The sequence below is a fragment of the Primulina eburnea genome, chromosome 2 (assembly GCF_022965805.1).
Source record: "Primulina eburnea isolate SZY01 chromosome 2, ASM2296580v1, whole genome shotgun sequence".
Taxonomy (NCBI): Eukaryota; Viridiplantae; Streptophyta; class Magnoliopsida; order Lamiales; family Gesneriaceae; genus Primulina; species Primulina eburnea.
In genome coordinates, this window is record NC_133102.1 from 6175654 (window position 1) to 6188318 (window position 12665).

The 12665-nt window shown below is 29.2% G+C and overlaps 1 protein-coding gene across 1 annotated transcript; it reads left to right on the forward strand.

Moving 5' to 3' along the window:
- Window positions 1-2894: 2894 nt before the first annotated feature.
- LOC140822787 (phenolic glucoside malonyltransferase 1-like) lies at window positions 2895-4654 on the forward strand. Its single transcript, XM_073183669.1, has 2 exons — window positions 2895-3724; window positions 3852-4654. The coding sequence occupies exons 1-2, from the start codon at window positions 2990-2992 to the stop codon at window positions 4491-4493; spliced, it is 1377 nt and encodes a 458-aa protein (XP_073039770.1). The 5' UTR covers window positions 2895-2989; the 3' UTR covers window positions 4494-4654.
- The last annotated feature ends 8011 nt before the right edge of the window (window positions 4655-12665 follow it).

A 12665-nucleotide genomic window follows, 5' to 3' on the forward strand; every position in this document is an offset into this window, starting at 1 on the left:
TTTGTCATGTTTATGAGGAATTTTTTATATTAATCTAATATGATCATTAATAGTCTACTTAATTAAATCAATATAATTATTAACTTGATTTTACTTTTAAATTTAATTTAATTTATATATTTAAAAAAATTAATAATATTATATCTATTTTATTTTTATAAATATATGATTTTCATTTGTAAACTTACTATTTTACTATTTTATTTGTTTTATAAATTGTCATGTTCTTGAGGTTCTTTAAATTATTTTCTACGTTAGTTTAATAGGATTATTATTTTACCATTTTGTTTTTATAATTTGGCATGTTCATGAGGTTCTTTAAATTATTTTGTACGTTAGTTTAATAGAATTATTAATAGAGTACTTAGTTAAGATATTTATTATTGTAATTTTACTTTTAAATTTAAATTTAATTACTTTAATTATACATTGACATCAAATTCATAGAAAATTACTATAATAATGTTATAAATTAAAAATTTGTTAATATTCCGAATATCAAGGTGATAATCTATTAATTTAATTTAATTTTAATTTCTTAAATTTATACATTGCAAGCAAATTCATGAAAATCTCTACCATGTTAATGATAGATAATAATGGGAAGATGAAGGAATATGATACATATTGAATAAAAATAAATTATTAATAAATATTCTTTCCTCATTTAGAATAGAGATATTTTCAAACTCTTTATGTGTCAATTGAGATACGTGATTGAGAGAAATGTTTGTATGTAACTGATTTCAAACACTGTTTTTAAGCAATTTGGTCAATTTTTTTATATATGCTGCTAAATAAATAATACTAAATAATGTGATTCATTTGATCATTTAGTGTTCTTACAATGAAATGAGTATTTTATCCTAGAGTTAACATGTTTTATTGTTATATGTCATTTGTGTTAATTATGTTGTATGAATGTCATATAAAATGTCAATATTTCTAAGAAAATAAAATCGTTTTCAAAAAGAAAAAATCCTTCATCCAGAATATCTAAAATATTATAAATATTTACAAATATTTAAATCATAACGTGACTACACGCATTTGCAAATTTAGGATCAATGTACATAGTGTATTTTCTGTGAAATGTGTCAACTCTACCCGTATTTACAATAATAATTAATATTTTTGTCATAAAAAATAATACTTTTTCATTAGTGAATCAAATATGATATTCGTCTTACAAAATGACTCGTGAGATCGTCTCACAAAATTTTGTATGTTATCTTATTTATATATCAATTTTATTTAGCAAAATCACAATTGATATTTAGTTTAATAAATGTTTCGTGGTTTTGTTTTAACATTATTATGATAATTTATTTAATTAAGAGAATTTTATTTGTCTATATTTACTCCATTTAATTACATCGTGATTTTGGTTTTGATCAAATTCACTATTATGTTATTTTATTATTTTTCCATCGTGAATTATATTTGGATGGAAAATATATTTTCTAATTTGAGAAAGATGTCATTATGTTATAATCACACGGATTGAAAGTGTCATATGAATAAGTGTATATATATATATGATTTATTGTCATAATATATTTTCATTTTTTGTGGTTTATATATATTTAAATTGATAAATACTCATAAACAATATGTTATTCGATTTTAACATTATCTAAATCTCATTATTATATATTTCATTATTAGTTATCTACGTGCATCGCACGTATACATTCCTAGTATATATATATATGAATGAGTATCATATGCTACCTGCCTCGAATTATGATATAATTTATAAATTATCTAAAACATCATTTATCTTTATTTATTATTCTCTCCGAAAGATTAATGTATTTGTCCAACGATTCGTTAAACACGGAATGTGTTTGTCTACGTGGCAAATAATAATAATTGTAAAAAAGAGTAATATTTGATTTTTTCTTAGTTTATTGTATTAGAATCCAGTTTTATTATTTCAGTAAAGATAAACGTATGATGTCCAAAGAAGATATGGCGAAAAAGCGAATATTATGTTTAATTTTTTTTAAAAAAAAATACCAAGTTTTGGTTAATATAAATATTAAATTACTATTTTGGTAATCGTAGTCGTAGACCAGCGTTGGAGTTGGTCATATGTGAACTCCAATAACGAGTATTCTGAAGTTTCTTTGAATTAACTATTATTTCGGTACCTTATACTTTGAAATTGTAATAGCTAAATATATATCATTGCAAGATTATTGATATTATCATCAAATAAATTTTAAAAAATTAAATGACTATTCATAAAATAATTAAAAAAAACTATCTCACTTACCAATTTTGTGAAACGGATCTCCTACTCGAGCTAATTCATTAAAATTATTATTTTTTATGTTAAAAGTATTATTATTCATGGTAATTATAAAAAAAATTAAATATTATTGATAAAAAATTCACTCTAGGTTACATTATACCACGGACTTATCCGGACCGAATAAATCAAGATGTGTGTATATACAATGTATCAATCACTTTTAAATTTTAATTAAATAAAAAAAATATTTTCCTTACTTGTGATGAAAATCAATCGAATCATATTTTGACAGTGAAATCAAACCTGTGGGCCTAATTATTTATTTATTTATTTTTTTGTAATAAACGGAAATCCTCTTAAATATTAAAATAAGACTTTTGTGTGAAAGATTTTATAGCAGAACATGATATTCAATGCTTTAATAGTAATTTATTAGATTATCGATTTATGATGGAATAAATTGAGACTGCAAAACGCTGTCGTGTCCCCACGACAAAGAAAGTGTTGGGCAAGTTGGTATTGCTCTTCCTCCTAATTCCTAAACCAATCAAGAGAACCAACCTTTTTTATTATTATTTTAATATATATATATATATATATTTATATATATATAATGTGGATATACATCCTAATTCCCATGTATATATACATCACACAGATGTATGCAATTATTCTTGGTAGCTGAAGTTTCTAAAGTTTCTGAGTCGTAGCTTCCATTTGAACAGTTTGATGGCTGAAACTCACGAAAACCCGATGGCCGCCGACGTGCTGGAGCACTGCAAAATTGAGCCGGTACCAGATACAGTTGCTGAGTTGACACTTCCGCTGCTCCACTTCGACATTCCATGGCTCTATTTCCACCCTGTTGAGCGTCTCCTGTTCTTCGATTTCCCCATTTCCGAGTCTTTTTTCTTGGAATCCATCGTCCCGAAACTCAAGGAATCGTTGCTCCAAACGCTCAAGCATTTCCTCCCACTTGCTGGAAATATTGTCTTCCCTTTGGATTCGAGCAGGCCCTATTCAAGATTCGTGGTCGGAGACTCTGTCTCGCTTACTATAGCTGAATGCAACAAAGATTTCAATCACCTCACCGGGAACCACCCTAGAGTCGCCGACGAGTTGTACGCTTGTGTTCCGACTCTCCCGCAGGCTACTCATTCGTCGGATTCTGTATGTTTCCCTGTCTTAGCTGTGCAGGTCACGCTATTCCCAGATCATGGAATCTGCCTTGGTTTCTCAAATCACCACGCCATCGGAGACGCCAGCTCGATTGTTCGTTTCATAAAGGCTTGGGCTTCGGTCAACAAATTCGGCGGCGATTCGAAGCTGATAGATGATAAATCTCTACCGTTTTACGATAGAACTGATGTGGAAGATCCGGAGGGATTGGATTCCATTTACTGGAATATGATGAAAAAATCTCGGCCAGTGGAGTCGCCGCCGATCAGTTTCCCACTGAACAAGGTATGTATACACATACATACATATACATATACATATACATCTTTTGTTTGAATAAGTGCGATCTTTGGGACCTTTTTACTTTTCTTTACGACAGTTTACTTTTTCTCATCTTCCTTGAACTTTCTAGGTGCGTGCCACATTTGTCCTGACCAAGGAGGATGTGCAGAATCTGAAAAACTACGTCCTATTGAAGCGACCAGAGATGCGCGTAACAGCTTTCACGGTGACCTGTGCTTTGGTCTGGGTCTGCTTGGTGAACGTGGCGGCTGTCACGGAGGAGGTGGCCGACGAAGAACCCGAGTACTTCGGATTCGCCGCCGACTGCCGCGGCCGCCTGGATCCGCCGCTGCCCGCGACATATTTCGGCAACTGCTTAGCATTCGTGAAGGCGGAATCGACCCATGGGCTATTGAAAGGAAAAGATGGATTTTTGGTGGCAGTGGAGTGTGTGATTAAGGCTATTCAGAAAACTGTGTACAATGAGAAGGGAATTCTTGATGGGGCGGAAGAGTGGCCTGTGGAATTCGGGAAACTGATCGGAAAACGCCTCTTCGGGGTGGCAGGGTCCCCAAGATTCGATCTTTACGACTCAGATTATGGTTGGGGAAGGCCCAAGAAGTTCGAATCTGCATCCATCGACTCGGATACGTCAATGTCTCTGTGTAAATCCAGGGACTTCGAAGGGGGATTGGAGATTGGTTTGTCCAGGCCCAAGAAGAAACTGGATACATTTGCTGCCATCTTCACTGAAATTCTGAGGAAGCTATGAAATCTGTTGAAGATCAAAAAAACTTTGTTGGCGGTAATCTCTCCACATTCTGAGGAAGCTATGAAATCTGTATTTGTAATTTTGTCCCTTCGTGTGTCGTACATAAGTTTGCTTCTGGAAAATGATACCTAAAATTAAAGTATTGTTTCTCGTTTTAAGTCGATCCAGTATGCGTCTACTGTCTTTTCTTTTCTTGAATTTCTTGTTCGTTTCATAAAAATTGAAAGCAAAAAACCAATCGAAATGCACTTAGCCTGACAATAATTAGATTGTTGCATACTTATAGCAGCAGCCAAGTGCAAAGTTCTGTCTAGATAAAAATAGAGAAATCACAGTCTTTGGTTTTTTACCGGTGTTTTGGACCATTCTTTATTTGTATGTTCCCCGGTTTAGGACATCTCCAACCCTAGAAACACTATTTTGATGCTGGAGTTTCCTCCGGCTCCATTTCTCTCTACGCCAAAATAGTTTTTTTTTTCTTCTAATTATTAATATTTAAATTAAAAATTATAAATATTATTTATATAATAATATGATATTATTATATTAATTTAATAATTAGATATATTTAAAAAAAAAAGTGAGCTCGCCCCACTTTGAGTACTCGACCCAATTTATTAAGACCGCATTGTAGTCTGAAACCATGGATTTATTTTTTTATCCAATATAACCCTCTTTTCTCTATTTAAAAAAATCAAAATCTCTTTTTATTTAATTAGATCATATATATTTATATATTAAAGTTCCGTTTCGTGCCGTTTCGTCGATCTGTACCATTTCAAACTCATCTACCAATCTATTTTTCAATCTTGCACAAGGAATTGCTCATCCAGCTCATTATATTATTGGAACAAAAGAATTTGACACATTATATTATTTAGCTGACAGTTTTTATCCGAAATAGTCAACTATTGTGCAAACTATCCATGATCTGCGTGATCCAAAGAAGCAGTATTTTGCGATGAAACGAGAGTTATGCAGGAAGATGTGGAGTGTGCATTTGGCGTTCTTCAATCACGATTAGGGATGTAATCGAATCGAGCAGAGCTGAACGCGTGCATGTTTGAGCTTGGTTCGTTTATAATCGAGCCGAGCTCGAGCTTTATTTAACGAATATATGCATGACTCACGAGCTTATTCAAACATTTATCGAACCTAAACAAGCTTAATAAATATGAATTATATATTTAAATTTTCATTAAATTAATTAAAAAGTAAATTATATATTTAAAGAAAAATATATTATTCGTATTAAAATTTGTAAATTTATTATAATAAATAAATTTAATATATTTCTATATATTTCATAAATAATATGCAAAATCAATAAATCAAATATCAAAACTATTTTTTTTTCATTTAAAATATTACTCATGAACTTACTAACGAACATGTTCACGAGCTAACGAGCCGAATACTGTAAAGCTTGAGTTTGGTTTGTTTATCTTAACGAGCCTCATTAAACGAGCTCAAACGAGCTTTTATCGAATCGAGCTTCGAATAGCTCACAAACGGTTTGGTTCGTTTACATCCCTAATCACGATTTGAGATTCTGACATCTCCAGCACGTGGTTGTAAGAAACATTATTTGAATGATATAATGAAAGCATGTATTATAATGCACAATATGATAATCGAAGATGAACACGATCTTAGTGTACCAATTCAAGATGCTATGGAAACACCGACTCCAATGGTAGAAATGGATGTCAATAAACATTATCATATTTCGCGAATTTCTCGTTCGATATAAAAAAATAAAAGACAAAGACGCTCACTATGCATTACGAAATGCTTTAATTGATAATTAATGTGATGAATATGGTCGTTCAAATATTTGAAGCCACACATTAATTTTATTTCACAAATTTTAATTATTTCTATTTCAATTGTATAATATAGATTTCAATAATATATTTTAAATATTTAAATTAATTCTTTTAATAATATTTTAACAATTATTAATAATATAATATTAATTATATTAAATATAAAATATAATTATAAGTATATCACTAAATTTAAAAAATAAATATTTAATAAAGAATAAGAAAAAAATTAAATAAATAAATAAAAAAGAATTTTTCGAGAATATTTTTTATAGAGTAAGATTTGAAGTAGATGAGTTGGAGATAAATATTGTATTTAGTGTAGAAAATACATTATTTTAAAATAGATTTGTTTTAAAATAGAGTTTTGAATTTGAGATTACCTTAGACGAGAGATTCAAGTATCTATATCTTTATATCTATATTTTATTGTATATTAAAGTCTAACTTTAATTCTTAATGTTCACATGTCTCCATAGTAATAATTAATTTATGTTAATTTAAAAGACCGTCGATCCCTTTGATTTCCCTGTTAAATGTCATCTTATCTTTTGGGTTGCTTTTGCTTTCCCTTCTCAAATAGGCAATCACGTGTTACCGATCTGTCACTTGGGTTGCCAATCACTTATTTTTTATATCTCAAGTTTGAGATGATAATGCAGTGTGGAGATTCAACTGTAATAAATCTCTCTCTGCAAAAAAAATGGGACATACCTTGAAGATTTTTTTAGCAATTATGAAAAAATTGTTATCTATAATCCAAAAAAATGTTTTCCACTCTATGTCCCACGTGTCAAGACAAGTGGATTAAAGAATTCGCAATTATTCATCAGATTGTGCCAAAGCTATATTTTGACAAGGCATTGAAAAAATATATGTTATTCTTTATCTATTTTGTTAAATTTATATTATCAATTTAAGATTATGTTTTTTAAAATTATAAAATATTATTTTTAGATGATAAGATGTTGTTTGATTTATCTCTAGATACTCTATGATTTGTTTTTAGTATGATTTTTATCTCTAAGATATTGTATCTTTGTTTAAAAGAGTTTTATACCTAATGAAAATATTGTTTCCATATTTCTAAGACTCTTTTATGGAATTGATTTTAGGTCAAGCATTGGGTATAAATATGGAGTGTCTTACAATCGTGGAAGAGCTTTTCGGTATGATTCTTTTCGTGAGGGTCTTCGGGAAGGTTGGCAGAGGAGTTATTGCATAGAAGAAAAATACGAAAGCCGAGCTTATTTTGATGAGAAGCTTTTGTATGATCGGGTGATCACTTGCGAAGCTGTTGGAGTTTTTATGAACATGCACAAGTTCAGTATTGAAAATTTTCGTGTGAAGAGTTTGCGTGATTGATTCACATAGTCATCGTGTAGATGATATGTGTTGACGACACTCAAAAACAACATTGTATGAAATGTTGGGTGAAGAATGGTTTCGTTTGGTTTTAATCAATACGATTTTTTGTTTCATGTATCTAATATTTAGTTTGAGTTTTTAATGCATTTTAATTCCTTGGATGTTGAAGGAATTTGATTTTGTTATTTTCACTAGTATAGTTCTCTGTAAACGATTTACATATTTTTCTATTAAATTTGTCATGAGGCGTTGTACAAACAAGTATAAAACTTGTACATAATTTAAATATGATATATATTTATTCATGTTATACTTGTGTGTCAATAATTAATTTCCGCTGCATGTTATGCGCAACACTAGAGCTCATATTACTTATAGCAATATACTATGTCAATCACGCATCTGTATTTCTTGTCCAAAACTCCTAGGCTATGTTTGGTAGCCATGATAAGAGAATGATTATTAAATAATCATCCTTTATCTCATATTTGGTTCATTTTTAATTTAGCATGGAAGCCCTTGATTATAATTGAAAGCCTTCACTATTTATGTTATTAGTGTGATTAAATATTCCTCCTCAAAGGTGTAATTTAATATATTTTTATAATTTTCAATCATTTTAAAAAAAATAAATTGTAATGCAAATCTATTTTAAATTAGATTTTAATCTTGTTAATTAATTTTTTTATGAAAATAAATATTTATTAAATTCTAATTTATTTTACTTAATAATTATCAGAATATTTTCAAATATATTTCTAATAAATATATTTAAATTAATTTTAATAAATATAAATTATAATTATAAATATTTAATTATCTATCAAATTATTTTAAAAATATTTATAATTATTTTTAAAAAAACAATAATATTATAATTTTACTAAACTTTATTTAACATTAATATTCAAAATATTATTATTATTTTTAATTATTAACGTAAATGCATATTTTCAAATATATTTAAATTAATTTTAATAAATGTAAATTATAATTATAAATATTTAATTATCTATCCAATTATTTTAAGAATATATATTAATTAACATTTGGGGCATTTTGGTCATTGCAATAAAATTTTACAAAATTAATCCATCGTTTTAAAATCATACCAAACACCATGTTATTTATCCCACCATACTATTAATCCATATATCTCATTTTTTAATCACTCTAATTACTAATCATTTACTTATCTCATCACACGTATCAAACTGAGCCCTAATATATATACTTTTGAATAGACCCAATTAAGAATATAAAACAGACTTGAAAATAAGCGTATTGTAGGTTTTTCAAGAAAAATAAACATACTAAAAATATTGAAAGATTTATATACGTCAACAGGGTAATTTGCTCATTCTTTTAGGATGAAAACTTAATCTCATATTTCTGGAGTGGTGAGATGATATTGAAATATTAAATTTTTTAAAACATAATAAAATTTCACATAATTATAACAAATATAAAATATACACATGCATAATTAAATTTTAAAACTTACATGAAATAAAAAAAGTACAAATAATTAAAACATAATTAAATACAAACTAAAAAAAATACAGCTTGAATCATTTATGAAGAACTTGTTTTTGCATTTTCATATAATACTGACATTGAACGTCACTTGACCTTGGTTCGTGAACATATTTCTCCATGATTCCATATTCCTACTTCATCTCCATTGTTTCATACTCCCTCACCGTCATCTCGTGCTCCATCATCCTCATTTCATACTTTTTTTTTCATATTTTGCGCAATATGTGCATAATGTTTTTTTGCTAGAACAATCCTCGCATCTTTCCTTTGTGTCTCTCCTTCATGCATTCTTTTGAGCATATCCACCATATTTGTATCTTTCGACCAGAAGGCATTTCTTCCCATTTGTCTAATAGTTTTGCTCACTTCCTGCACGTCATCTGTTCCTCGACGATGTGTGATAAAGGGTGTGGAGAAAGAAGATAGAGATGATTCACCATCAATATTTTTCAGCTTCTTGATATTATTCATTGAAACTCTTTTGAATTTTTCGAACGACCATATATTCCATTTTGGTTACTCCCTCATCACTAACCAACTTTCCCATCAGACCATGCAATCTCATAATCTTACTCGAATATTGTTTGAGCTTACTAATAATTAGGAATTTTCATTTTGCTCAATTAAAATAAATATTTCAGAATGAATATCTATGTCTCAAATGACGATCTGGTTTGGTTGAGTGCTTCTAATATACTTATTTTATTTTGGAAATCGAACATCTGTTTCTCAACATCTGTGAAATATTATCTCGTGTACGTACTTTCTATCTACTTAGCAACTCCTGAAAATATTCCTTCCAAACCAATCCCCGAACTAAGAACTAAGATGATATAAATGAAGAATAGTTTTTAGAATGTTTGTAACAAGGATAGAGAATGGAAGTGATGGTAGAACTGAGTTATATTTAAGTATATATTGAAGAAGCCAATTTTCTAGCCATAAAGGAGGATGAAACAAATGCATATATGCGAAAGCCATTAGAAATAAGAGCATTCAAACTTACTGAAGCATGCAAGAGACAGATAGCTTCTCACCGAGTTTAGGCAAGCAAGTCAAAGATTAAGTTAAATCAAATGTAAGAGAGCATACGAATGAGGAGAAAGAGGGAATCATTTTCGAAGAAAAGATGAAGGAAGAAAAAGTCTTACTTCAAAAACAGATAAACAAGGAAAAAATGTTACAACTTAGTACCGAGGTTTCACTATTGAAGTTGAATGAAAGAGTTTCTATTTTAACCCGAATTCTTGACTCCACACCTCTGCTCCCTCTCCTGAAATCTAGCAGATGGATACAAAATTATACATTAAGTGCTGTCAGTAATGCATTTTCCCTTGCTGTATTTCCATTTCATTTCCTCCCACCATAGTTTAGCATTCGCATATGATTTTAAAAGTAACAATTCTAAAATTAAGCCAAGAACTCATTTCATATCACTGGCTTCTAATATGCCAATATTTCTGCATCACCAGAAAACCAGTCATAAAAAAAATTATACATACCCTACTAAGGTCATGATCAATATCAGCAGCAACCATGTGAGTTCTCTTAATCTGTTCTCCCTGTTGATTCAAGGTACTCATTTATTTTAATCAATATTTTCAACTTTAAAAAAATTAAGTAGATGTTTGTGACCAATATTTGAAGAGGAAATTGCCTTTTTAGTTCTAGATATTTATTTTTGTATTTTAGTCTTAGTCATATGTGTTGTTAAATATCATTTTTAGTTCTATACTTTTCGTTTTTTGACAAGTTTAGCTCTTTTTCGTCAGGTGCTGATGTTATATTGCATACTTTAGCGTCATATCGCTGCCACATCAGTTTCTTGTTGGAATATATATTAAAATCACAAAAAAAAAAAAAAAACAATTACAGTAGATTAAGTCTTAAATTTGACAATCTAAATGATCAAAATAGCAAAAAATTAAAAATACAAGACAAAAAAATGCAATTTTCCCATATTCAAAATTTGTGAATAACTCAACTGTATTGAACATATTGTTTGTCATCATTTTCTTGCTTATTTTCTATTTTTTTTAATATAAGGGTAAGACAATGAATTATGCATAAGACATATATACTAATAAACTATGCAATTAACGTCATGACAAAAAATTATGTGAGACCATCTCATGGGTCGTATTTGTAAGACGGATCTCTTATTAGGGTCATCCATGAAAAAATATTATTTTTTATGCTAAGAGTATTACTTTTTATTGTGAATATGGGTAGGGTTGACCCTCACAGATTAGGATCCGTGAGACGATCTCACAACTCACTCTAAGGTCATTTATTGATTTATATTAAATACTAAACAACCGACAGACAAAATAATCACCGAGGATAAATTATAGAATTCTAGCAACCAAACAAAATTTTAAAATGATCAAATTCCTGCACCTGCTTGCTGCCTCTTTGCCAATCTCCCAGCACCATTTCATGATCCGAATTTTGTTCAAGATTCAATCGTGATCCCTAAAAAGCACCCACCTTTCTGAGTTTCTGTAGTTTTCATTGCGAATTTGTAATGTTTTGTCTATTTCTGTTGAAATTCCATCTGGGTTTTCGATCATCTTTAATAATTGATTGTATCTGTTTGTATTAATTTGTCTTGATCAGATCCAAATTTAAGTCGTTCTGATTGTTTTAACATTCTGTAGAATCCAAAAAGAGTTCACCATTTCCACAACACATCATCGAGGTTAGTTTTTTTTTTGGGAACATGACTTCGTGTGATTTGTTATATGGCGATAATCAGTCTCAGCCTCGCTCTAGAGACACGATTTGATTTGATTTGATTTGATTTGATTTGATTGAATATGCTTTCGTTCTGAATATATATGTTTGCAATGAAAATAATGATTTTATGCATTGTTATGATTCAAATCTCAATTGAATGAGAATTCCGAAAATTATGTTATGATATCACATGAACCCTAAACGGTGATATTATAATCGTTATATACTTTACATTATGGTATTATAATTATCATATGATCTCATCCCTTTATAAGAGTAACAGTTAGAGATAATCAGTAAACCCTAAAAAAATTAGATTAAGTTTCATTAATATAATATTACGATATATTTATGATATGCTCCGATATGATATGTTTAAAATATAATCTATATGTGATTTTATAAATCTTGTATTATGTTTTGTTCAATCAGCTTTGCTGATTATTTTTCCAAACACCTACTTCCTCCTCATACAAGAACGGAGAGAAAATTGAGGAAGAGAACCAATTCTGAGGTTGGTGAATATTTCATATTTCGGTTACCATGTTCACATTTTGATTTTGTTAGGACTTTTTCGTTTTTGATATGCTTCCATGATTATGTTTTGATCAATTTTCGTTGTGAAGACAAGTTTATTTATGAAATAGACGAGTTTGATTTATACTGTACTACAAAACTAGTTGTTATAAAATTTATA

Excerpts from the sequence above, each read along its gene's own strand:
- LOC140822787 (XM_073183669.1), top strand. The coding sequence starts at position 2,990 with ATGGCTGAAACTCACGAAAACCCGATGGCCGCCGACGTGCTGGAGCAC. Across the intron at positions 3,725-3,851 it reads TCAGTTTCCCACTGAACAAG|GTGCGTGCCACATTTGTCCT; the intron begins GTATGTATACAC and ends TGAACTTTCTAG.